This window comes from Scleropages formosus, chromosome 9, assembly GCF_900964775.1.
Source record: "Scleropages formosus chromosome 9, fSclFor1.1, whole genome shotgun sequence".
Classification (NCBI taxonomy): Eukaryota; Metazoa; Chordata; class Actinopteri; order Osteoglossiformes; family Osteoglossidae; genus Scleropages; species Scleropages formosus.
In genome coordinates, this window is record NC_041814.1 from 27,026,013 (window position 1) to 27,053,415 (window position 27,403).

A 27,403-nucleotide genomic window follows, 5' to 3' on the forward strand; every position below is an offset into this window, starting at 1 on the left:
ATGTAAAATTACTTGAGTTTCCATTTAAAATAATTCCTGGGAATCTCAATATGATTAAAAGTATCAAAAATTTAAATATTCTTAAACTAAATGGAAAATCGGTCTGATCAACACGTATAAGGAGCTGCATTAGCTTTACTTCTTTAACCTTTGATAACTCAACAGTAATATTTTGCTGTTGTGCTCTGTACCTGATGCTCCCTCTGTAAAAACTGTAATTGGGTGACAAATGATTCATTTTTTTCTGCTAGGAAAAATGAACATTTGATCTGTATAATAATGCATATGAATTCCGGTGGACTCCTTGGACAACGATACTTAATCACACTTTTGAAATACTGCATTTTTTCCCTTGCTTTATGTAGATGTATTTCAAAAGTGGAACAGGTAGTGCAGTAGTTAGAGTTGTTCGGAACTGAAGGTTGCTGGTGTGAATCCCACCTCCTGCTGGGGGGGGCACACACACCCAGGATGGGATGCCAGTCCATCGCAAGGCACCCCAAGCGCGACTTAAACCCCAGACCCACCGGACAGCAGGACCCGGTCCAACCCACTGCGCCACCGCACCCCCTGCTTGATGAAGGTTCTTACCCTAAATTGCTCCAGTCAAAACTACCGAGCTGTAAAAATGGGTAAATAATTACAGGTGGCATAATGCTGTAAATCTTTTTGGACAAAAGTCTCCATTAAATAAAACAAAGTAAATGGTTCAGTGACTCAGTACGGAGAGTGAATGAATTAAACTCAATATTCAGCTACACATGAGCGTGATCTACAGTGCAAGAAATCCCTTACGGATCCTCATCCCTCGTAGTACTTGTTGAGATTTTGCGTTAACTGGAATATTTTGGACTACTTCCTGAGGTCTCTTTCTCCCCGATGTCCTGCACAGAAGCGACTCCTCCTCACTTAGCAAGAGACCCGGCACCATGCGCACCCTAACGGTGCCCTCATTACAGGAGCGCTCCGGGGCCGCGCGCTCGGGCTGCGTCACAGCCGCGTCCGTCCGGGTCACTGGAAATGTGAGAGACGCTGGCACCGGGCATCAGGACATGTCCTGCTCTTTTAATCACCCTTCCGTAGCCTTGCCAGCCAGGGGCTTTCGACTGCCTCGCTGCTCTAATCTGATGCCAAAGAAATGCTCAGCTACATGTGGTCCTTTGAATCACCACTTTTTCTAAAGGGGATTAAAATGCTTAGCAGCTTGTTAGAGACGTTCTGCTGAACAGCTGACTGAAGCTGATTGTTTGCCTAACAGCTTCGAGACGCTCTCTCTGGCAGACTGATTTGTGCAGAATTTACCATTTGTACTTCATTGATACACCATCTGGCTGCTCATGATGGATGCACTCAGTAACGGCTCACCAGGGATACACTCTCTTGACAGATCACTATAGATACATTAACTGGTTATTTACCATGGATTCACTGACTGGTCGTCGTAGATAAGACGCACTGGCAGCTCAACGTTGATATATTATCTGCGAGGTGGTTGAAAGCGCACTGGTCAGTGACTCAGCAGACATTTGACTGGCAGTTTACCACAAATTCACTGTATTGCAGCTCAATGAAAATAACAATTTAAGCTTTTTAAAAAATCTGAATTCTGCCACATACGTTCAGCACTGATTCCAGCCTATAAAACAGTCAAAGGGTTTGACCGCTTCCGACATTCCAACAAAACTCGTCCATTTCCGGCCGCTTGGTGGTTCCGTTCATGAAGGCTCCAAAATGAAAAGTCCGCCGGTTCTCAGTTTTGGCCCCGACGTGGTAGAATGAATATCCTCTGTACCTCGGAGCTGCTGAATCCCTCCCAGCACACAAGAATGGTTTCAAAACCCATCTGTTTCAAACCCACTTCTCTCCTGAGCTATTAACAGCTTTATAATTCAGCTTGTCAGCATCTTATCATCACCTTCATATTGTGCTGTTCGCATCATTAGCTACTCATAAATGTGCCAGGAAAGGGTGGCATCTAACAAACCAGCTGTACTTTGTTTAATTGTGCGCGTGTACTCAAGCTCTTGGTTTGTTCAGGATTCCTCTCTAGTTTAATCTATGTTGTATGCTGGTTTGGAGAAAGGCATCTGCCCAATACAGAAACGTGGATATGAATAACTGTTAGATATATACCTACAATATCTTACTACTTAACCTCTCTTTTCCTTCCTGTCATGTTGTCTTAGGATGTGTGTGCAGGGGAGGCTGTTATACAAAGTTCTCCTTCAGTTTCTAATTTGTAACATAGACCCCCATTAATATGTACCCTCCACTGAAAGCTCTGACCCTGCAAATGGGGTCGTGACCCTTAAATTAGAAGCAGCGACAGCCATGTGCCAGAGATTACCCGGGACCCAGCTGCTCCGTGCGATTCCAGGGCGACCCTTGTCATCGACGCCTCGTAGTGGCCTTCAGCTCCGGTTACATCAGGCAACAGGAGCAGCACTGGTGTGGATGGCGGTAAGAGGGAAAAGTGATGCAATGAATTCCCTCACAGGGCCTCCGAACCTCACACCCACCCAAGGGCGAAATAAAGAAAGCCTTGAAAGGTGAACCAGGTGTAAAGCACCTTATGGAGGGAAATATAGACGTTGGGAAATAGATTATTTATTTCTTTTAGATGACCTTAAAGCCACAGGGATTTCAAACCATTTGACACTGGAGACTTATTCACCATCCCTTGTCCTTTCTTCTGAATCTCAGTTGCTTGGTTAGGGCTGAAGGGTGGTCGACACACACCCGGTCTTCTATGATTTGAATGGCAAATTAATACTGCGCTTCATTTAGTGCAAGGCTGGTCTAACGGACATGCAGTATGACTTTGTGTTCTGAGGGTGCAGTGGAAGGTATACCCTTGAAAAATTACGAACTCACAATATTTGGGCCCATGGTTTAATTCCCACCTGGCCTGCATTCTGTGAGGAGTTTGCAAACTTGGCCCTTATTCCTGATGCTCTGGTTTCCTCTCACTCTAAAGCATGTCTGTGCATGTAAGTCCTGAGTTCGTTGGTTCCTCCCTTGTGCCTGATATTGACAGGATAAGATTATTTTCAGCTCCTCGTGGTCCTATACTGGAGAATATGAGATAAGAAATGGATGAATGAATAATTCAATGCATGTTAAGGAAATATTTGTATTATTAAGATGGAGCAAAGTCAGATGAACTGGAACATTTTATTTGTATTCTGAAGCTGTGTTTTCTCAATGATGCAGTTCAGGAAAAAGAGAAATACCACTGAAAAAACCCCAGGATTATTATTTAGGCACTACATTTGCTCTGTAATCAATATCTGAATATTAGTGATGCTTTCTTTTAATAATCATTAATTTGTCCATTGTTAAGGATTTGTCCATTGTTAAGGATGGCATATTGGTGCAGATTAAGAAAATGTTCTTTGCATTAACAAAACTAATGAAGTGTTGACAGAAGTCAAAGTTTCTGTGTGTGAAGAAGAAATGTGTACATGAAAAAGAGAGTTGTACACAAGGACAGATTTTATTGTATTGGTGCTTTTGACATCTTCATGAACCCAACCATGGTTATAAAAACTTTTCTGTATTTTTTTTTTTTTTTTTTTTTTTGTGAAATTGGTAAGATTTATTTTCATAATCATGTTCAGCAGTTAGTGAGGTGTTCAGGACTGTTGCCTTGGAATGTGAAAAGCCCTGATTTCATTCCAACCTCCTGCTGTAACACCCATAAGCAGGGTACTTATTCTGAATCAATACAGTGCTGTACTAATAGAAAAGAAAATCATTGTAAAGTTAATAAACGGTGTAAGTCACATTGAAAGGAGGAGTGAAATAAATGTTCATAGTTTTACTATTTAACACTGAACAAAGTTTAAATGGAACTAGAGAGGAAAGCGTTTGGTACAGAAGCCACACAGACATGTAAATTAGATTTTTTTGTTTTTCTGGTGGTGAAACTGCTTTCATCTTTTATGATTCAAAAATGCTGTGAACAACTAAACACCTAAAAGAAGAAATGCTGCTTCCAAAGAGTATGCCTTTGACATGGGGATATAGGAAACAAAACAAACATTTCACTGTGTATTTCAAAGATCTGCAATGTAGATTGAATGCAGAGATGTTAAGAAATGCATTCCTCATATTTTAGATATTTTCACATAAAGATTTTTCTTTAGTGAGAGGTGGACGGTGTTGATCCCCCCCCCCCAGTGCCGAAGCTCCTGATGAAACCCAGATTGTCCTCCACCCCAAAGGAGGAGGAGGACTTCATGCAGCCCACAATCCAACCCCTCCTCCGGCCCCCATCCCTGGACGTCCTGGTCTTTGAGCTCACAGATTCTTCACCTTCTCGTCTTTAAGAACCCGGGACGAGGGGTGGGGGGGATCAAACAGATGTGGAGAAACACGTGGTGCTGCAGACCCCTGACTCCCTCTCCTGTTTGACATTTTTGTGGTTTTCTGATCGTAGCCAGTGCAGGGAAGGCGTGACATCAAGAGCTCAAGATCTTTGTTTTCCACCACGGGCTTGGTGAGCTGCAGAAGACCGGAGATACTGTCACCCAAAGGTCCGACAATTTAAAGACAACCAAGAAAGGTTTGTGCACGCATTTTCTGAGATTTTTGTGGAAGGGTCAGTTTGTGGAAGGATGCTCCCGATGAAGATCTGACCCACGGAGGTCGTCTTCGTCTTCTCCTTCCAGTCCTTGGAAGTTCTCAGCTCCACCTGGTCCACCTTCTCCGCTCTCCACCGGTTTTGCTCCAAGGGAGCTCCCCTGAGCAAATGTCGAACGAATTATAAACGAACGTAAAGGAACCTCACAGAAGCTCAAGCGGACACCATGAAAGGTGAGTCCTTAAAAAAAAGTTCTTAAAGATTCTCAAGGAATTTCTCAGCACGACTTGGGTCTCCATTCCCAGTTTTATTTCCAACCGAATCCCTTTTTTAAACACTTTTATTAACCAGCTCTTTACTTGGGAACATCTGGATGCCATTAAAGTGTCGGTGAAAGCTGGAGGTGCCGTGAAACGATCCGGTATCTTCTCTCCGTGTGGGTCCAGCACACTTGTCCATCCAAAGTACTTTATTTACTTAAAGATGTGCCTTGTGTTACATGTTTCTCTTACCATCAAAGTGGGGATTTTCAACTGTGTACTTTGAGCTTCAGCAATCCACTTTTACCTTTCTTAAGCATCTTAATTTTCACGACTAATTTAATAAGATATGAAATAGCCCGGGTTATTCTGTGATTTTGCATCCATTATTAGAAAAGTCGCAACTATCCATAATGGATAGTTGCGACTTTTGTAATAATGGATGGACAGACTCTGTGGTGTACCCATGTCCACCCCGCTATTATTCATCGGTAAAAGTTTTCATCGATCAAAAATAATGCTAAAAACATGTCTTATAAGTAGTGCAGTGGGGCTGCTGTGTTTTTCTGGTACATTCCTGAACATTTAAGCGTCTTAACATTATTTTTAACATCTGCTAATTGTGCGCAACATCGTTTGAAAGCAAATGCAGTGAAGTTTTTTTTTTTTTTTCAAACTTGTATTAAAGCATTTTGGATTAAAGCAACGAAAGAGTTCTATTCTGCAGGACTCCGAAAACCGCATCTGGACGAGTTTTATTTGCTTGTTATAACCGTGTTTTTCGGGGCATTTTGGCTCCCGGCACTGTCTGCTGGGGAGGGAATGAGTCACTGTTATATAAGCTACACAGCAAACACACTTACTGTACTCTGGTGTGCTGCTCAGTAAACCAGGCACTTGTCAAAGTTTCCCAGATCCTCTGTCCGATTCGCCCCGATGAGTAAAACGGGTGAGAAACGCAGTAAAACGTTGGTTGTAAGAACGCGTTGAGTGCTACGCGTTCCGACGCTTTACGCGCTACTCTGATTTACGCGCAAACGGAGCTCTTCTCGGGACGGCTTAGATCACACACGGGGTTCTTTCGGATCTTGTGCAGTATTGTACCTTTGTAGTACTGTATTCTGCCTTTATTCTTATTGCTATCTGGATCATCAGTGCTTCCGCAAAGCCATGTCTTCACACTTTTCTCGTTCCAAAAAGCACCAGGACAGCTGGGTAAATCAGTGCGGCTTTTCTGGTCTCCTGTGGGCTTCCCTTGGTTCTGCTTCTCTTTACAGAGTTTCACAGTTGAAACAGCCAGATCATCATTGGCTCGACCATTGTAAATGAAACTGAATCGTGTTAATATTAATGTTTTGCTGGTTGCGAAGAGGGACGCGGTGGCGCAGTGGGTTGGACCGGGTCATTCTCTCGGGTGGGTCTGGGGTTCGAGTCCCACTTGGGGTGCCTTGCGACGGGCTGGCGTCCCGTCCTCGGTGTGTCCCCTCCCCCTACGTCCTGTGTTGCCGGGTAGGCTCCGCGACCCCGCATGGAATAAGTGGTTCAGAAAGTGTGTGTGTGTGTGGTTGCGAAGGCTTTTCAATTGGCACTCGCCAGAAAATCAAAAATACTACTTAATTAAAGTTGTATAATATTAGCCTGACATTGTAATATTACGTTCAAGAACCTTTATTTGTCGCACTGCTGTCTTGTAATGTTCCCTTGCCATGTAGGACACATATCCGTTGCTGGAAGTGTTTTGCCTGTTTGTTGTTATCAAAACTGCTTTATTTGTATCCAAATAAAGTCTCATTTTTATTTTTTATTTTTTATTTTATGTTATGGGTCCATAATAGGCAGTATTTTTATTTCCTCTGCTTTCACTGGTCTTGTTGCTGGTAATGCAGAGCTTTGATTTCTAAAAGAACATTTGTGTTTAATAGTTCCTGATGAACCGTCTTGGGGTCCGAAAACAGACAAGTACAAAACGTGCCACATGGATCGACTTGATGAAATGGGTTGAAAGATGTCATCACTTCCCCCGCAAGACCTGCAATGATTATTTAGAGAACTCAGGGGTACATTAAGGCAGGTTAATGAAGGATCAGGTGACGGCTGTGGCTTAGCCACACCACAGTCTTAGCCCCCCCTTTCTCCCCATACATTCACCACCCCCACTGCCCAAGACAACATACCAGTCCTGTCTCACATCTGCAAGCCATTATCAGCGATGCCTCCTCCTGTCTCTCCACCAGATCCCCAGCACTGTGTAATTAAGGTTTACGATCAGCCCCTCCGAGAAGCTCGGTCCATGCGGTTTGACGGCAGATGCGTCCAATTTCGATGCAGAGGCTTCTCACAGGTTAGCAATTAGTCTGGAAGATGCGTCTGCTGACTCAGCTTTCAGAGTTGTGTGTGTGTGTGTGTGTGTCTGTGTGTGTGTGTGTGTGTGTGTGTGAGTGTGTCCGTGTGAGTGTGGGACGGCGGGGTGTTCTTCAAAAGGCACCACTAACGTGCCTGTACCTTTACCTCCCACCAACACAGGGCGCTCTTTAAATGACTTGATCTTCCTAAATCAAGTGGGTGGACAACAAACCTCTCCTGAGACTTCCAGCCAATTCATCTGTTTGATCTATTCCACCACCACCACACCTGGTTCAGTTCATCAAGAAATCATCAATCCCTTGATTAGCACAGTAATGAATCGTGCTTTTGGCAGGACGGAACAAACATATGGAACGGCTGAGATCCCCAGGGAGCGATTTAGGAACCAGCTGAGTAGGATAGCATGTAGGCCAGATTGCTCTCATGCCTCCTAGCAGGTACCTTGATTGTCCTCAGGCTTTTGGGCCTCCAAGGACACTGGTTACTCTGGAGCCAGACTCATGTGAAGACAGCCAGTCCATCTTTTGGGACGGTGTGGCTGCATGCGGCTTCCCTGTGTTTATCTCTGGAGACCAGCAGGAACGGGTTCAAACTTTGATAAGTGTATGTTTCTGGCAGCACAGAAGCACCATGTTATCACTTTAATGAATGTTCTGCTGTAGTGCTGCATTTTGTGGTGGCTCCATAATACAGACAGCACAATACACCAGTAGAGACCAGCCTCTTTTCTGTTTGAAACACTCTTATGATAAATAGCCACCGTTAACATAAAGGCGAGCATATGTTTCTATCGAACAAGGTGCAGTCCCAAGGCATAAAATTAACTCATTTTTAGAAACATTTTTTCTTTGGTTGGGCCGTGAGGTGAGATTTTGGACTGAATCCACGCTGAAACTTTTTCCAGGTTTTTCACTGAAAGAAGCAATTACATCACAAACATTGGATCACTGCCTCAAAGTTATGTTGTTTTTATGCATTCGACTGGAATTTAAAGCAGTAACAACGGTTTGAAAAACTTCTTTTCTCAGAAATCCAAAAAAAAAAGTGTAATAAACTGTTTCAGGCCCAGTTCTCCAAGTCTTTCTTAAAGAAAACCCATAGCCTCTATAAAGGGAATAGAGTGGAAATGACCTTCTCATGCAAGAAACTTTGCTCAAGAGCAGTGCTTGTTATGAAAGTCAAATCCAACATGCACTTTCAGACCTCCAAAGCCAGTAAAAGCTGTTACAGTTCACTGCAATCTGTGAAACATTAAGATAAATTAACTATCAGAAGTCCAAAGGTTCTCAGCTCTGGCTCCAATGTGGAAGAATGATCTTCCTCTGTCACTCAAAACAGCCAAATTCAATTCAATTTATTTTTGTAGAGCGCTCTTCTCATGCAGTGACACAGAGCACTTGAACACAGGCATATGGCAAAGAAACAAATACATCAGACAAAGAAGACAGTTGACTACAGACTAGTGTAATACATTATTGTACTGGCCATGGAGGAAAGTAACAAAAAGACCTCTGGTTGTCCAAGTGCCAGTGGCTGCCCCCCGCCCCCCCCCCCCAGCATTCTAGATTAAATAACACTTCTAAGTCAGTTTACAGGTAACAACGGCATCGTTGCTGTATGGTAGCTTGATTTCCCAATTCAAGGTACGTCTCGTCCATCATGGCGGTTGCTCATCATCTTCAGTCAGTATGGGCCGGCCTCCTCAAATCTTATTGTAGGGAAACAATGCTCAATAAGAAGAAATTGTTAGTAATTTATAACTTAAAGAAATACATTAACATTAAATAATAGGGTGGCACAACAAGTAGCACTGCTGTCTCACAGTGCCTGGGTGGTGCGAGGCGATGTGGGTTTGATCCCCACTTTGTGTGGAGTTTGCATGTTCTCCCTGTGTCAGTGTGAGTTTCCTCTGTGTGCTCTGGTTTCCTCCCACAGTCCAAAGACATGCTGTTCAGGTTCACCTGTAGTGTGTGAGTGACAGAGAGAGTGTGTTCCACTGATGTATGGATGAGTGACTCAGTGTAAGTAGTGTATCTAGCTGTGTAAGTCACCTTGGTGAATAAGGTGTGTGGGCTGATAACACTACAGAGTTCATTGGAAGGTGCTTTGGAGAAAAGCATCTGCTAAATAAATGTAAGCTTATTACAAAGGTGGATATCCTTCTCAGCATTCAAGCAAGGTCTCAAAATGCATCTTTTTTGCACCCTTTTCTCTTCCAATGTCCTTCCTGCATCAAAAACTTGTGCTATGTTTATTATCTGTTAAAAAAAAAAAAGTACTTCACACCAATTCTATATGCAACTACTTGTGTAATGTATGTGGGATTGACAGTGGTATTGCGCTGACTGCGCTTAAAGAATCAAATATCTGCATTGCATCGGTCTGTTGATGAAAGGGATTTTTTTGTTTTCTCTGAGTTGAACTTTACAGAGAAGCATCTGCTAAATGAATAAATGTGAATGTAAACTACAAAACCATTGCGGATTTCCTTATCCTCCGTGTTAATGAAAAAGTCTTGATTTCAATGTTAAAAATTAGTAATTTTGAATTCCAGGTTGAAAAGGCTGAAGCACAGCACTGGTCCAAAGTCTGAGTGCACCTGCTTGAAAGCAGACTTACCTATCCTAAAGAACATAGAAACTGGATCTTTGTAAGTTGAAACTGGTCTTATGAACAACATTTTAGATGTTTTCATCCTACTGGTGAGTGTTTTTAAGATGCAGAGAGGATAAGCTCATGAGTTGTGTCTATGTGCTTCCCAATGTCCAGCATGGCGGTGGCAGTGTGATGCTGTGGGGATGCCTTGCTGGTCACAGAGTAAGTGATCTTTTCCAAATCAGTGGTGATCTCAGCCAGCATGGTTATCACAGCATATTTCAGAGGCAAGCCTGTCCATCAGGGTCTTGGAGAGTTGAGTAGTCCTTCACTCTCCTGCAAGACAATGGCTCAAAACAGCAAAGAAGAAAAAATAAGGACATATTATTATTGTTGTTGTTTTTTGCATACACATATAGTATGTACAAGTGTAGGGTAACTTATACCTTTGAGCTGTCCGTTTTATTTCTGCTTAGCAAACAGTCAGTCAGTCAGTCATCTTCAGAGCCGCTTGTCCCATATGGGGGTGCGGGGAACCGGAGCCTACCCGGCAACACAGGGCGTAAGGCCGGAGGGGACACACCCAGGACGGGACGCCAGTCCGTCGCAAGGTACCCCAAGCGGGACTCGAACCCCAGACCCACCGGACAGCAGGACTGGGGTCCAACCCACTGCGCCACTGCACCACCGCACCCCTTCTTGCTTAGCAAACATATGCATAGTAATATCACAAAATCCAAGGTGATGGTTTTTGCCATGAAAAGCATACAAAAACTGCAGAAAAATCACCCTGCTCTGTATTAGTGTTGGAATTTTACTTCTGAAATCAGTTTCACATGGGACTCTGCATGTACGCAACGCTTTTCTGCTCCAAAGTCACTGAAAGATTTCCAAAAATGACAGAGTAGAGGAAAACAAAAACATTTAACAATGATTTACTTTTAGTCGTGTGATGTATTTCTGCTGCAAAGCATGAAGTTGTTGCAGATTTACCATGTCAGATGTATTATCAAATGAGTCACACGTATGGAAAATTGTTGAAAAAAAAACAGTGGATAAGTACTACATTAGCTTGTGTGTATGCAAGTGTAAGCGTCATCAGTGCTCCTGCAGAAAAGAAGGCTGTTCTGGAAAAGAAAGATGTTCCTAATAATTTTGGTCTCCGCTTTCAGTCATTCAGAATCTATTAATGTGGAGCAGGTTGTGCAGTGAGAGACATTACATACAGTAATACACAGAGACACAATTTGGTAATAACATTACGTTTACATGTATCCATATGCAGATGGAAGAAACACAGAAATCAGAATATACAAAAGTCATTGTGCCATTTTACTGGTACACATCACTTGAGTAGATTCCTATAGAAGTGATATTCAGATATCCAATGTACAGAAAATAGCAACTGAGAGAATGATTAATGAAACTGGTTGGAGGTTGGGAAAGAAATGGGTCTGAAAGAGATGAGTTGAGATGCTTCTTGAAAACTAGGAGGAATTCAGCAGCTCTGAGGGACAGGGGAGAGTTCATTCCCATGCACTTGGGCTGAAGCAAATGGGCGTTCAATTTTGGACCCCTCCAGAGTGGGAGCACCAAACGACCAGTTGAGGGAATAGGGAATGTTCAGGTGCTGTAGATGTTGTGGTGTTAATCTTTTGACTGTCTTGTATCCTGTAACTGGAGTATAAACTCAACTATAACTGACCGATGAGTAAACTATAAACCTATGAGTATTTCCCTGACAGGGTTTTGGCAGTTCTTTTGCCACTAAACCACATACAGTGGGTGTGTGTGATGTCATGCTGTAAGGAATCTGTGTCACTTCCAAAGTGGACTCTTTGTTTAGTTATTTGAATTTGTTTTGAAATTAAATTGTGGATGTTTTAGCCTGTAATAAAACAGAACCTTAATTACAAAATGAAGCTTGTTGATGTTCAGTCCCACTGTGTGCTTCCTTTGTGGCGTTTGGGTGTCTGTGGGGTGGGGTATGGGTTGAATATGCAGGGGCATTTGTCTTTTCCCATCCTTGGATTAGCAAATCTCTTTTTTCCTCATTTTGGTCATGCCACCTCACTGGTAGATCCACCTTGGGGTCCATCATGATGGGTTTCCGATTTGGTCTTCCCCACCACTTCTGTCCCCTGAGCTTTGGACACATTGGAGACAACGTTGATTTATTATTCCGCTTGATCATGAGGTAGTAAACATCTGAAATCCCCCTTGTCCTTTCCCATGAGCCCCTGGACCACATGAAAGTGTCCCTGTTGGAGTACTAGTGAGGCAAGGGACCGATTTAGGAAAACCCCATGGGGAGGCTATTCCAGGAATGGACAGAAGGAGACAAGGGTTTGTGAAAATTTATTGTGTTTAAGCATCATGAATATGCTCTTTGTGTGTGTATCTGTTTATGTGTGTAACTCATCTGGTGTTGAATCAACTTATAGTCTCAACTTGGGAGCCTTGGATTTAAAGAAAGCAATTGTCTAGCCATCATCAAGATTATACTGTAAAATGTACTAAATAGACCTTAGCTAATTAATGGCTTTGCTGGAATATTCCGTGAATTAGCCAGACCACCCTATTTTCACATTGCTGGTTATAGCTCAGTTTGTTTTCACAGCAGAACCACTGTCCCATTTAAAAGTAGAATGATGGCTATATTTGACTTTGTTAGTGTTTGAAAAATTGACTTTGGCACAATTTGTCTAAGTAGCAGGAAACATTCTGTCCAGTCTGTATTAATGGTATGACTATTTCAGTCCAGCCTCTAGTAGATCTCCAACCATCAGTCCTATCTTGCCAAAATGTTTCTTGATTGTACTAACAAGCCCTTTTCTGGTAATGCCCACAGACGATTTTGCCGATGAGGAGGAGGTGCAGACCTTCGGGTACAAGAGATTTGGTGAGTACCATTTCATCACCCAACATCTCACCATCTTTCACATCAAATGAAAGTGATGGCAGGAAGTGGAAGAAGATTCCTCTACATTTCAGAGGTACCTTTCCAGTGGGAATGCTGGGGTTAAGGGCTGTGGAATATCTGTACTTTGGGTTGGAGGTGTATGGACTCCACCTGACTGGCCAGGCTCCACAGCATTTCTGGGTGTCTCAGCTTGCAGAGAGGTATGCCCTTCATTTTTGAGGAGGGTTAAGATTGATGTGCCTATAATAACGGGGTATGGTGCTCTGCTTGTGGTTTGGGATGGTGTTTAAAACCCACAGAGATACAGGTGCTTTTGAAATGGACATTAAGATTTGGGAGAGATAAATCATTGCCACTTGTTATGGGGTCTTGACTTTCAGTCTTTCTCCATCTGTTTCATGTTTTCTGGATGGTTAAGAGAACATTTTAATGCAGCACTTTAGACTTGGGGCAAGCAAGGTTATGCTTAATCTAATAAGTACATAAGGCAAACAGAGGGCAGAAATGAATCCACTGCTGTTCCCGAGTTTCTGCTGACACAATATGGTTCAGAATTGTTGTTTGGGAAAAATTACTGGTCACAAGGATTGCATTGCAGTGTGAGGGGCTGGCGTCCCATCCAGGGTTTACCCTGCCTCATACGCTATGCTTTTGGGATAAGCTCTGAACCATTGTAACCCTGCACTGGCAAGCGGTTATGGATGGATGGATGGATGGATGGGTGGATGGAAGGATTGTGTTGAAAAATAAAGCTGAGATCACATCTAGCCAGACTTGTGATGCTTAAAGATATCAAAGTTTGATTATATAAAATAGGCAACGATTGAAATATGCTTCAATTTCAGAATGGGATATTGAACCAGGGACAGCTGATAGTGTAGTGGTAAGAGCGGTGACCTTTAGACCCAAAGGTTGCAGGTCTGATTTTTTCTTCCGGCTGTAGTACTCTTGAGCAAGGTACTTACCTTAAGCTGATGGGTAAAAATTACCCACTTGTATAAATGGGTAAATAATTGTAAGTGGCTTTGGAGAAAAGTGCCAGCTAGATGAATAAATGTAAATGAATAGCTGCTGAGTTAAATGCTATTAATTTGGGATATATTTTAATGAAAAAAAATTGTGGTGAAGAGAAATAATGACAAAGTCGAGGGCATAAGCATTTAATTTATGCCTTTGAAATTTAACAGAATGCAAATAAAAATAAATTGAAAGAAAAAAGAAAACTGAGAGGAGACATTCAGCATACAGGAACATCTGCTCAAATTATGGTCAGCCCGCGGTCAAAGCTTTCTTGTGGATGGGATCTGTCTCGTCCATCCACCCCAAACACCCTCCCAGAGATTTTTACTCTTTGGAAGGGTTTAAACATGGCCATTTGGCTTCAAGCACTCAAGCTGGAGGGTTGGGTGGGCTTTAGCAGTAGTGAAATGGTTCACGAGGTCCCCCTTTGGCTGTTTCTGGAAGGAGGCATCTCAGTGACTCATCGTGTGCTGTGAGGTCTGGCAGGACAGCTGTCCAGGAGCCAGGAGAACAAGGATGGGGGCTGTATTATTTATGTAATCTCCAGTGGAGACTGACAGAACTCTCCTCCAGACTGCGCTAAAACCAAATTCCTCCTCATAAAATGGTGAAAGTGCAGGAATCCTCCTGTTTACTGTCCGCCCAAAGTTTGATTTCCGGCCACGAAGCAGCTCAGGAGTCCAGACGACTCGACCAGCGCTAGCGAACCAGGGGACGCGTGGGAGTGAAGCGGCCCGTCTTTAGGCGTGTTCCACAACACCGTCCGTTGATGAAAGAAACTGGCGTCCGCTACGCTGTCCTGTTCGCCACCTCCAGCGACTGACCGGAACGGAACAAAGACAAGTCTGAGAAAGGGAGGAACCCACATATGGTGGCACTTAAATATTTAGCTTGGCAGGCTAACGTGTGGGTTTCTCAGCCGACCCCCCTCCCGTGACCGCACAAAGGGTTCATGTAAAATAACAGAGTGAAACGAGGGCGAGATAAAGTGCAGGCGCTTTTCTAGTGCAGCGCGAGGCCAACTGTACAGCCCTTCGCTACGACTCTCATAGCTTGACCCGGTCGTACGAAATCTGATCTGTTTTCTGCAGATTGGGAAGTTTTCATATGCTACACGGGAAAAAAAAACCACGCATTTAGCCTCCCTACACACCTGTGTGTGGCAGTAGCTCGACTCCGGCCTACTTCAGCTAGGAGAAACCCTTCAACGTCAACGAAAGTACAAACTGCAAGCTCTATCTCCGAGTACAAATTCTGTCCCGTGAACAGTTTCAAAGAGATTTTGAGCGTGTTTTGCCCGCGCGGCATTTGCAGTTGTTTACTTTCAACCAAAAGTGGTGAAGCCCTTCTAGACAAAACAGTGTGTAATTATGACGCTCCCTCTGAAATGGATTTTCCGCGTGCACGGACAGCTAGCATCCATTATAGATCGGGAGATTGGTTGGACGCCGTCCATTCAGTGCACGTTTGTTTTTGTGGTTTTAAAACTTGCTTTATTATTCCAGCTTTCTGCAGACGTTTCATTAGCTAATCAGTGGGCCCCACGTAAGATGTTAGCTTAGGGTAAACGGATGAACGCAAAGCCTGTTGCTCCGCTACGAGTCATCTGTAGGCTGAGTTTGGAGACCACCCACATGGTTTGAACTTATCATGTATGTGTCAGACCGCAAGTGTCAAGGTCACAAAGGATTTCTTTTGCGAGGAACCTTGGGAAGTGGAGAACATAAGAAATCTTCCTGAGGGTGGATGGCTTTGTCACGCTTAAAATATTCTTTGCTTCGTTCGAACCTCCAGTAACAGTCAAAAGTTTGAGCTCGCTTGCTGTGAACTGGTTTTTGTACGAGGCGTTTGGTTTACAGGTTTGAGCAGGAAGTCAGCCAGCATGTCTTGCTACTTAATACGTATTGCTGCTACACTACAAAACGGTTTACAGTTTACAGCCCATGTCCTGTGTACTTATTTTCCTGTGTATCTACTGTTCTGTTCTGTATATTTATTGTCCTGCACTTGTCTCACACTGTTGTGTATTTGCACTTTATGTAGTCTTGAGTACTGTCCTGTGTTGCACCGTGGTCCCGGAGAAACGACATTTCGTTCCACTGTGTACAAGCTATATAGAGGAATAATAAGACTTGACTTGACTTGGCTCAACAAGTCTTCTGCCACACTTACCAGAGATGTAGAACACTTGTGGGCTGCTTTCGCCTTCACTCATCAGTTCACTTTGTCCCATACAGGTGTTACCCAAGTGTGTTTAGAATTTTTAATGGTACTGTATGTGTCATAAATTCATTCATTTAAAAATGAAACAACAGGAATGATTTCTTGCTCTGGATGTGTTTAGTGCCAGTGACTGTAGCCAGGGGTGGAGCTCCCCAACATCCAGGAGTCCCCCATTGTACATCTACCCCAGTCTTTTCTATGCTCTTCTTTGGCGGCGTCGAAAAAATTTTCTTTCGACCCCCCAGAACCGATCAGCCGCAGGAGATCCATACAAAACACCGAGACACGTTAAGACTTTTCATGACAACATCGGCTGATGGGAGAACTCCGAACAGCCGGATGTTTCCCCGATCGGTTTGCGTTGCCTCCTTTTATTTGCAAGCTCATACATAGGTCATCATGAGGCGTGACAACACTTTTGAAACTTCCCTTGTGTCCAATGCAAAAGCAATCTACTCCGAACAAAAGAAGTGCGTGGAGATGCATCCTAAAGGTCAACAAAATTTCTTTGCACCTTGTTCCTCTACCAACATTTTCCATTGCGTTAAACAGAGCATGAAGCCAAGGCACAACATACATTTTCTGAACATATCACTTGAACATATTAACTACTTGAACAAACAATTTTTTCACACCACAGTGGCAACCATCCAAAGCTGTGAAAGTGGCTCAAAGGGGTGCATGTTGAGTAATTTAATCACACATCCACCTTAAGACCTTCTGCCCACTTTTCCCTTTCTCTAGTCTAGGTGTGGTTATACAGGCTGGGTTACGATTGTTACGGATGAAGCCGCAAAGTGGCTCCTTGCGAATGCTGGGCGGGATGAAATAGGAATAGGAATATGAACAGCATGGTAACAGCACAAGAATGAACCACAGGTTTGACTACAGTCATGATGGGAGTAAAATTCTGGTGTGTGGTTTCCATCAACGGAAGACTGAAGTATCTTCTGTCTTTTTTCACCTTGACTCTACTGGAAAGCTCAACGCAATGAGCAGTCATGCAAAATGTGAAGCTGGGGGTCCAGACAAAACGCCCCCTGGTATGCAAGAAAATTTGAGGTATTGTGTCTCTAGCTGAAAAAAGAGCTGAAGCTCATCGAATCTAGATATAGAGCCTGGTTGTGTTTTTAAGGTAGACTGGACTGGAGACTCTGGACTCCGGCCACATTAAATCTCACCGTACCCTGCAGTGCCACGATAAGGCTTGTACTGCTGAGAGCTTCCAGATATTTCTGGAGCTTTCCCCTAAGTCCCGTAAAGTAATGTTGAGTCATTTTGGCAGTAATTACATAAATTTGGCTAAATGTATAAAAAATTTTGCTAGAATCGCCGATGGAGTCACACAATGTGTGGTTAATGGATGGTGTGTCTAAATGTTTAAGTAATTCTGTTCTTGTTCTTCCTACCCTCTCCATTGTGCTTCCAGAATTTGATATGTGCTGATATGACTCCCTGACATGTTTTGACATGAAAGCGATATGTTATCTAGAAGGAGTACTGCAGATGTGGGCCAACAGTGAGAGTGGGTTGAGTCTCTTATTGGAATCACTGACTCACTTAGGGGAAATTGCCTTGGTTTGGCTCTGAGGGATGTCACCTGGTTGAACTCCAAATTGTCTCACACCTTTTGCATGGCCCGGAGTCCGTCAAAAAATCAGAATTACCAAAATGTGAACTCTGTTGGCTCCACTCAACAGTGCTGTGGAACATATTAGCGTGAATTCTGGATTCTTTCCTGAAAAATCCATCTCTGGAACATGCGTTTGGTCTCTTTACAGGGTCCACACTCAGAACTTTGTGTGTGTGTGTGTTTGTGTGTGCCGGGGTCGGTCGAGGAAAGTCCAGGTTGTCCGGGACCAATTTGGAAAGGCAGAGGGGTGAATGGGAGCAGTGGGGACTGAGTCACATGGTTTTCCCATCATCCTCGCTGCCAGATGCAAAGGAAAGCAGCCCTCAGCCCTGTCGTCCTACAGGCTTCCGTGTATTTATTTTTGTTACGGGAGCTGAACGAGAGGCTCTCATAAAAAGGTGGAATTAAAAAAAGTGTCTGCTTGTACAGAAGCTCTGTGGTTTCTGTAAGGTACATTATGTCCACCAGAGTAGGATGTTGATCCAAGGTAATACACCCATCTCAGAGACCAGGGTTCCAATCGCTGAGCTGGATGCTGTTCTTTCCCCTCAGTGTGCAGGAAGAAACCACCAAAATGAACTAATGCCTCGTGTGTCTCATGTACTACATAAGCTTCTACCACATGGGAGAGAGCATATGGCTCTCTTCACCTGGAAAAAAGAAAAGTACGTTTAGATATATGTGAAAGGAAACATCAAAATATGTGCAAGGATTTTAGGATATTGTTTCAAAACGCATAATCTTTGATATAGCCTTTGTTAAAATTCATAGCACATTTTGGGCACTGGGTCAAGTATTTATCCATATAGAGGCAGTTAGTAGTGCAGTGGTTACAGTTGCTATCTTGAACTCAACAAACCTGGGTTCAAATTCTACCTCCTGCCATAGTACCTGTGATTAAGGTATTTACCTTAATTTACATTAAAAATCACCCAACTGAATAAATGGGAAAATATCTGCAAGTAGTTTAACATTGTAAGATGCTTTAGAGAAAAGCAGCAGCTAAATAAATGGAGATTTACAACTATCATTTCTTTGCACTACGTACTGATTTCGTACACTGTAGTGCTACATGCAACTTGTAAACCTAATAAACAGAATTACTGTTAGCCATTATACTTTCGAGTGTTTTTTTAAGACACAACTAAATTATATTCCTATTATTATATTATATGTTGACTTTTATGTTTCAACATGTGCTACTTCTTCTCAGAACGGAGTTGTTTTTTTGTTCCTCCAACATCTGGGCCTGAGAATCCAGGCATCCCGGGGACGGCATAAAACCCAAAGTGTGCTGATCCGTTTCCTGGGCTTGTTATGGTTTCTCTGCTGTGGTTCCGTGCCCGAGCCCAGCTGTGTCAGCAGAACCCGCAGTTGAGTCCAATGGCCGCCGCAGGCGGGAGGCGGGGAATGTGTTCTCGAATCTGCCCCCCACCCTCTCCCACACCACCCCCCCACCTCCTTTTCCCATTGGCACCGGTACGTGTCTGGCATAAGTGAACCACGGTCAGTGAAATTCGAGAAAAAGAACGTGTGCTTCTCTGCAAAACCCACGGAACTTCCTAGGGGACTTGGACCACTGTTCTTGTAGTGCTCCTATGCGATGCCCACCCCTCGGTCCCGCCGTGGGGCATAATGTACACAAGCAGTCAGCCCATTGACCTCACAATACAGTGGAGCACTGCCGGGGGGGGTGTCCCTCCACATTTTGATTTACAACATCGGCTCGACAAATAAATTAAGCTATTAACGTGAGGGCCTAGCGTGACGGGGTCATGACAGCGATGGGGGTCATGGATAGCTGTTACTGTGAAGGCCTGTCAAACCCGTGGTTTTCATTTAATTTCTCATGCGCTTCCTGTTAAAGTGTGGCTGGAAAGTGCTTACTCCGCACCCCTTCGCAGCGGCACACGTTCAGCTTGGCATGACGAGGGGCTGGAGCCCCCCCAACTGGACCGGTTCCTCCTGGAAGCTCTGCCGGTTTCCCCCGGGCTTAGCGCTCTCGCATCTCGGACAGGAGTGGATCCTGGTTCGAGCTACCGAATAGAGCTGTGGTGTTGGAGAGCGATGCTACATTATCACTATAATGCTACACTATTTGATTTCTTAGCAGACATTTTCATCCACAGTGACTTATGCAGTTTATGGTTTTCCATGTTCACCCTTTAATAATAAGGATCTGGGTATGACAGATTCTAGGCTGCACTTTTTCATCTATCTATCTATCTATCTATCTATCTATCTATCTATACCTGATGTTTTTTGTCCACAGCAACCTAAAAAGTTAGGTTTTTACACTAAGCTACCTACAATTATTTACCCATGTATACAGCTGGCAGGTTTCACTGTATAAATTCAGACTAAATACCAAAGGCACAAGTCCAGGGATATGAACCTGTGTCTTTTGGTTGCAAAGCACTAACTCTAACCACTTGACCCTGTATCCAAACTGCACTTGATGTCCCAGGTGCTTCCAGCCCCAGTTGTGAGATATACCAACTCCTTCTTCTACTCATGAAGATTAAGCAAGAGCAATTTACCCTCATTTGGTCACTTCCTCGCAGGTGGACGGTGCAGGTGCTGGAGATTATCCTTCGTTTTTTCTGAAGCCTGTTGCTGTGATGCATGTTGTTGCATTGCACAGTATGGGGACCGAGGAGTTGGCATCGCACAGGAACAGTACAAGAACAGTGGTCCAAATCGTCCAGGAAGTTCCGTGGGTTTTGCAGAGAAGTACACGTTCTTTTTCTCGAATTTCGCTGACCGTGGCTCACTTATGCCAGACATTTTACGTATATTGTACCGGAGCGGCACGGTGGCGCATCGAGTAGCGCTGCTGTCTCACAGCACCTGGGTGGTGCAAGAGAGTGTGGCTTTGATCCCCACTCAGTCTGTATAGAGTTTGCATGTTCTCCCTTCTCTGTGTCTGTGTGGCCTTGCTCTGGTTTCCTCCCACAGTCCAAAGACATGCGGTTCAGGTTCACCTGTAGTGTGTGAGTGACAGAGAGCGTGTGTTCCACTGGATGAGTGAACCCAGTGTAAGTAGTGTATCTAGCAGTGTAAGTCACCGCGGTGAGTAAGGAGTGTGGGCTGATAACACTACAGAGTTCATCGGAGAACGGCATCTGATAAACGGAAATGTAGAATGATATACTGTGGTCATATCTAGGGGTCTTGGCTCTTCCCAGCATTACTACCAGTTACCAAGAGCACAGAGAAGGATGGGGCACAGTTTTTACAGGGAAGAGGGAGGAATGCTGCTCCCATTGTCATCCTTCCCAGGACTATGTTTGTTGTTCTGTATCAAGCGCCATCAAATCCCCTGATAACGTTACAGCTCTGAGGGCTACGGCCGTACCCTTGGTTAAGGGCCGTGCATGAGGGTGTCTGCTGTAGAAATCAATGTCAAACAGCAGAGGTATCACGACAAGAAAAATGAACTAATTTCTTTCTGAGGGCCGTGGTATCAGTTCAGACAAGACAGGAATGAAAGGCAGCGGCTAGTGGTACGCTGGTCCTCTCTGAACTCAAGCTGCCTATCTGTAGCTGTTGCTCCAGGAGACATAAATGCTGTTTTATTGTGAGTTTATTCCTGTGGGCCAGACTATTTGCTTGATCAGCTGGGTAGCTGGTAACATAATGGTTAAAGCTACTGCCTTTTGCTCTAAAGGACAGAGGTTTGATCCCCCTCTGGATGTAAAACCCTTGAGCAAGGTACTTAGCCTAAACTGCTCCAGCTGAATTACTCAGATGTATAAATGGGTGAATAATCTTAACATTATAAGCTGCTTTGGGGAAACATGTCAGCTAAATGGATAAATGTAATGTAAATGTGATTGTGTCAAAACAAACTCAGTAAACTCAAACTTCGTATTTTTTCTCTGTGTCCTACTGACAGAGTAGTTACAATTATTCATACCAACCACTGTGCAGAAAAACAGATTTATATACTAAAAAAAACACACTCATTTTGATATTGATTCACTCTGCCAGATTTAGAGTAGCCAAACACACTACTGATATGAAAGTACTGTTATTAAAAAAAATGAAGGTGCTCATCCAAAAATTGAGTAAAAGTAAAAAGTATCAGGACTAGTCAGATTTACTATAAATTTAGGAAATTGCGGAGAGATGGGAAAATTTGTTAAATTACTATACATGGCAAACAAGCTCAGAGAATTAGTACTCAAACATGTTTTTATTAAAGGTGAAAACTGGTCAGAGCAAGTTTCTGAGTGCAGCCTTTTTAGTAAAGGGAAATATACATAATAGACATTTTACCCAAACAAAACGTACAAACCTTAGCCAACTAAAAATATTATATCTGTGCAGTGCCATTGCTCAGCATCACACTCTCCTTGTGCAATTAGTAAATGAACCAATAAATCAATTAATGTTTCTAAGAAAATATTTCCAAATGGGGGGGAGGGGGGGCGCAGTGGGTTGGACCGGGTCCTGCTCTTCAGTGGGTCTGGGGTTCAAGTCCCGCTTGGGGTGCCTTGCAATGGACTGGCGTCCTGGCCTGGGTGTGTCCCCTCCCCCTCCGGCCTTATGCCCTGTGTTACCGGGTAGGCTCCGGTTCCCCGCGACCCCATATGGGACGAGCGGTTCTGAAAATGTGTGTGTGTGTGTATTTCCAAATGTTCCAAAACTTAGTTCCATAATTTGCCATTTAAATCATTATAATTTTTAGTTATTTTAACTTTCTATTAACATACTATGAAAATATAAAGTTCCATTGTTCATGTCCATACTCTCAAATTAATACAATATTTTCAACTCACCAAATAAGACAGTTAAATTATTAAGACCTACTTAATTTTTAAAATTAAACTCTCAAAATGTGGAAAAAAACCTTACTGTTAATGTATTAAATTCTGCAGTGTAGGAGATGTAATCAGATTTTTTTTTTAATAAGCACACAAGGTAGGACAGTTTGCATGCTACATGGTAAATTGTGCTTATGAGAAAGGTGAAGTGTGCCAGAAGTGTGTGGCTTCATTGTTTCCCTCCTGATTTAAAAAAAAATAGTTTTTGATGGCTGCTCCCAGGCTCTAAATTAGACATATTTAAACTGTTTTTTCTGAGTCCATTTCTGTAGCCCATGCCAATCAAGGTGGGACAAAAGTCAACACTTAACTCTGATTGGTGTCACTGCGAGAGAACTATAGCCAATGAAATCGACTCAAAAAGTCACCTGACCGAAGAGATGTCACTGGTTCTCGTGAAAGTGACTGTCGTTGAATGTTGATGATGGCCAAAAAATCCAAAAATCCCCAGAAGTCATCACAGTTCACAGTAATAGTGACTTGGTTAATTATGAGGAAAGAAAGCGGAACAAGAACTGGGGAAAACTCAGAAATAACAAAGAGAGGGTGACAAAAATGTAACAGAGTTAAGGTACCTTTTTCTATACACAAATACTTCAGTTAGAGCAAAAAAAACTGCTGACGCCAAATGTGAATGTACAATTTCTCCGAAAGTTTGCTTAAGTAACAGAGTACATATACCTCCTTACTACCAACCATTTCTGGGAAATTTGCAAAGCAGCATTGTCAGCAGTTTCCTCCTGACACACCAGATTTAGTGAAATGACTGCCGTGTGTGTCATTGACAGGCCAGCATGTGCCTGAATCTGGTGTGTGTGAAGGGAGTGGCAGTGTGTTAAGGGTATCAACCTTGGAGAAACACATCCAGGTCTGGACCAGCTCCGCAATTCTGCTGAAGCTTGGGATGAAGGGATGCAGGGATCAAGCGTGAACATCCTTCATAGGCAGGCTCACGCTACCTGGTAGTCACATGTGGGTAGTCCACCTGCGGGCCTTTTCACCCCACCCCAGAGCAGCGGGCTTGAGAAACACTTACTGAACAGGCCCATAGGGGCCAGACCACAGACCACAGCCTTGGCAAACTGTAAGGTAAAACTGCACAACCGGAGACTAATCCTGACAGCTTTGAGAAAGCCAAAGAGTTTGAAGTCTATGAAAACCCAGCTGCTCGTCCCCTGTTCTGGGATCAGTTGGATGCACTGCCAAGGTGTTTCATTACAAAGGGAAGCACTACAACTGCCAGTTACTCTTGGCCAAGGAGAACAAAGGCAGCCGGATCAATGTGTCCAAAGGGTCCAACTGGTAGTCATGATGATATGTCTAACTGTTAGAACACGCAGAAAAACTTGGTAACAGATATGGCTACAGATGGCAGGATGTTGGATATTATTTTATATCTTATGTATTATGTAACAAAATTCACATATTACAGTTTTACACGGTAACTGAGCGTTTTGCGGCAGTCTTACGTTCACCTGTTGCAATAGGTTAGCAGGTGGTGTAGTGATTAGGGCAGTTGTCAATGGTCTCAGGGTATTAGGTCCCAGGTTTGAGTCCCAGTTTCTGCTATATCACCCCTGTAATACACACACACACACACATTTTCAGAACCGTTTGTCCCATACGGGGTCACGGGGAACCGGAGCCTACCCGGTAACACAGGGCGTAAGGCCGGAGGGGGAGGGGACACACCCAGGACAGGACGCCAGTCCGTCGCAAGGCACCCCAAGCGGGACTCGAACCCCAGACCCACCGGAGAGTAGGACTGCGGTCCAACCCACTGCGCCACCGCACCCCCGCTCCCCTGTAATACACTTACCCTGAATTGATACAGTAAAAATAACCCAGCTGTATCAATGGGTACATAGCTGTAAGCAGCTTGTCATGCAAATCTAATATTGGAAGGTGCCTTCGGGAAAAGTGTGAGCTAATTGAATAAATAATAGTAATCAGGAAGTCTCCTGCCTCGGTAGATGGCGTGGGACAGTCGATATTCAGATTTACCTGTGCTGAAACCGCTCGTGAATATTTTCTGTGTGGTCTCATTAGGTGACTCGCTTTGGATTATTTATTTGGTGACATCTATTTTGTCATGAAAACAGTGTAAAAGAAAAAAATGCGTAAAGACACCTACTGCTATTTGCAGAATTGCTTGACCTATTTAAAGTCCTCTTTAAAAAATTTCATTGGAACCTCCGAACTAGAGCGCCGGCTTAGGAGCAGTTGCTCCCGCCTTTTTTTACTGTAACGTTTGTGGAAAAAAATGAAAAATTGTAAGCATCCATTAATTGTCTTTAATTTTGCACGTATCTGTTTTTCTTATTTAATTTTTCTGTGAAACAAATTGTTGATCTATGCAATAAAAGTATATATCTATTTAGTCTCTTAACAAACTTTGCCTAGTTTTTGATCTGTTTTCAGCTATTAGTTTGGTATGATATGGTGTAGTGTAGTATAGTATGTTCCGTACGTAATGATGACATACGTTAACATAAAGAATTACATAAAAATTGTTTTTTTTTTTTTTGAATTTATAATTTCATTTTTATGTATTCAGTTTTTTTTGGCCTATTTCAAAGTCAGTGATCTGTATATCTGTATCTAAAATAATTGTTGTCATGTATATGTACCTTCATTAATTTAGAGATAGATGTCTAAGGGGTATCGGACTGATTCTTGCCTAACCCTAACCCTAACCCTAATGCTGGCCCTGTCAGGATGTGTTGCTGTGTAGCTCCTTTCCGTTACTGCTCACTCTTATTTCGTGCTGTAGTTTCAAATATGATTTGTATTTCTTGGATATTTAACTCATTTCTGGTATGATGTGGTATGAGATCCAACCATTGGTTCACCTCTTGAGCAGAAGGACAGCAGAAGGTGGACGTTGGTCTGAAAATTAGACTTTCGTGGTCAGCAGGTAGTGGGCTCACACTTTGATACTTTTTTAAATCATGGTTGATAACCGCTGCCTTAAAACGGCACTTACTTTGTCTAATCCGTTACGGAACTGCACTCATGGAAAAGGTGCAGAACTGAAATTTTCTGTGGATAAGAACATCTAACAGGCAGCTATCACATATGCTGACCTAGACGGTCATCAGGTTCATTCCAGACAGCTGTGTGTCAGAAGTGAATGGGTATCACTGGAAGAAATATTTTCAGATTTTAAAAAAAAAAAATGTGCAAAATGACTTGAGATGATTGAGAGCTTTGTTTTCTATGGTTTATGCAGCTTCTTTTTGCCAAGGAAAAAGAGTTTGGGTCTGTGAGCCCCTTGGAAACCATCACTTGATTTGATCTTGGCAGATTTTCAAAGCAAACCAAGGTTTGGCTCTGGGAGAAAGTGTAAGAGCAGAGCTCAGGTTGCATACCAAAGCACCGCACCTGAGGGAGCTGCATTTGAACAGCATACCGTACCATGTTTGCTGTTTTCAAATACTGGGACGCCCTTGAGACATGAGCTCCAGGATTCCCAGACAGTGAGGCGTGACCGAGATACGTGCATCCACTTTTTTCTGGGGTTTTCATTCATTAACAATCTAGGAGAGTACGTAAGTAAACTTACACATACCTGACATTTCTTTTTAAATGAAATCAGTTTATATGTTCTCCCTAAAAAACTTTAGACGGAATTTAAAGGGTATAACTTACAAAAAAAGTTCTTGAACTTAGACAAGAAAAGGTATCAGTGAATGTACTAAATTTGGAAATGGCGATTTTATTGTTTTTCTTCAATTTCAAATGCAGCTCTTTTGCAAGCATCAACTTTTTTTATTTTTATCAACTTAAGTCTTAAAAAGCTGACTGGGGTGTTTCATGAGCATCGCTGCCAAAGTGCAGCATCTGTTGATGGTTAGGTCATATTTTCATCCTTGTCAGGGATCCTGCGTTGCCATGACACAGCTAGCACCCGCTGAAGATCAAAGAGAACCAGGCGAGGCTCTATTTATGATTTTTATTGTTGCATAGATAAACCCACGGATGTTTAGTGAGTTAAGAAAAAACAAGTTAATTGGAAATTGAAATCTGAACCAGGAGGTTTTTGAGAACTCCCATACAATGGGCCGGCAACATCACCTTTGCCAGCAAGGAGCGCAAGCTTTCCAGCATCCAGCTGTCCTGGCCTGAAATCACACATGTTACTGATGAAGCGGGACTTTAAAAAAGAAAATCTCCCATTAAAATGCAAACTAAATCTCTACTCATTCTGGGCCTCAAGCATTAATGAGAGAAATTGACTCTTCATGCAGCCAAAAACAACCCAACGCTTCCTGGACCATGGAAGAAAGAGTGGAGGTGGAATGAAAAGAAATGTATTTCATCCAAGTCCCAGTGAAAGCCTCCATCACACATCTGTCTTTTGCTCCTTCCTCGGCCAAATCGGAGGCACTTTGATTTGTGGCCTTCTGGTGTGATGTTTGTCTTTGTTTGGTTTGATATGAAACAATTTGCAGTAAGGCCTTTGCAGTACCACAGTAAGTCGTTGTGTGGAAGCAGCGATCAGAAGCAAGGCTTGCATTTGAAAACAGCGTCTTCCTCATCACCTCGTGTAGCTGGATGGTTGTTTTCGCCAAAACCTTTGAGTAGTGAGCAATGCGCAAGGCCTGTTTTCAAGGACATGGTCACAGCTGGAGAACATACCCGAAGGCAACACAGGCACTCTTACGGTTTTATAATTTGCATTGTTTAGTTGCCTAGCAGTCGCTTTATCCTATGCTCTCGATTTTGCTGAAGTTTACTGAAGCGGTTCCAGTTAATCGGCTTGGTTTCCTAGTGTACGTATCACGGTACGTTTGGACCAACTGCATGACCCTCCCTGACACCTGAGCCTACTGCAGATGCTCCTCTACTTACGATTGTTTGACTTACGACTTTTCGAAGTTATGATGGCACGATAGCGATACACATTCGGTAAAATCCGTACTTTGAGAAATCGTAAGTACGATCCGTTCGACTTCCGATTTTTTGAAG

The 27,403-nt window shown here is 43.2% G+C and overlaps 1 protein-coding gene across 2 annotated transcripts in view; it reads left to right on the forward strand.

The window, feature by feature from the left end:
* Positions 1-4,297: 4,297 nt before the first annotated feature.
* colec12 (collectin sub-family member 12) overlaps positions 4,298-27,403 on the forward strand; it is a 59,847-nt gene continuing 36,741 nt past the window's right edge. The window contains exons 1-3 of one of the 2 annotated variants that reach the window (XM_018756864.2): positions 4,298-4,567; positions 4,674-4,818; positions 12,656-12,706. In XM_018756864.2, coding sequence (XP_018612380.1) covers positions 4,812-4,818; positions 12,656-12,706 — 58 coding nt within the window. In that variant the 5' untranslated portion in view covers positions 4,298-4,567; positions 4,674-4,811. Of the gene's footprint in view, positions 4,568-4,673; positions 4,819-12,645; positions 12,707-27,403 lie in introns of those variants that run through there. The other variant, XM_029254912.1, reaches the window with a different exon arrangement.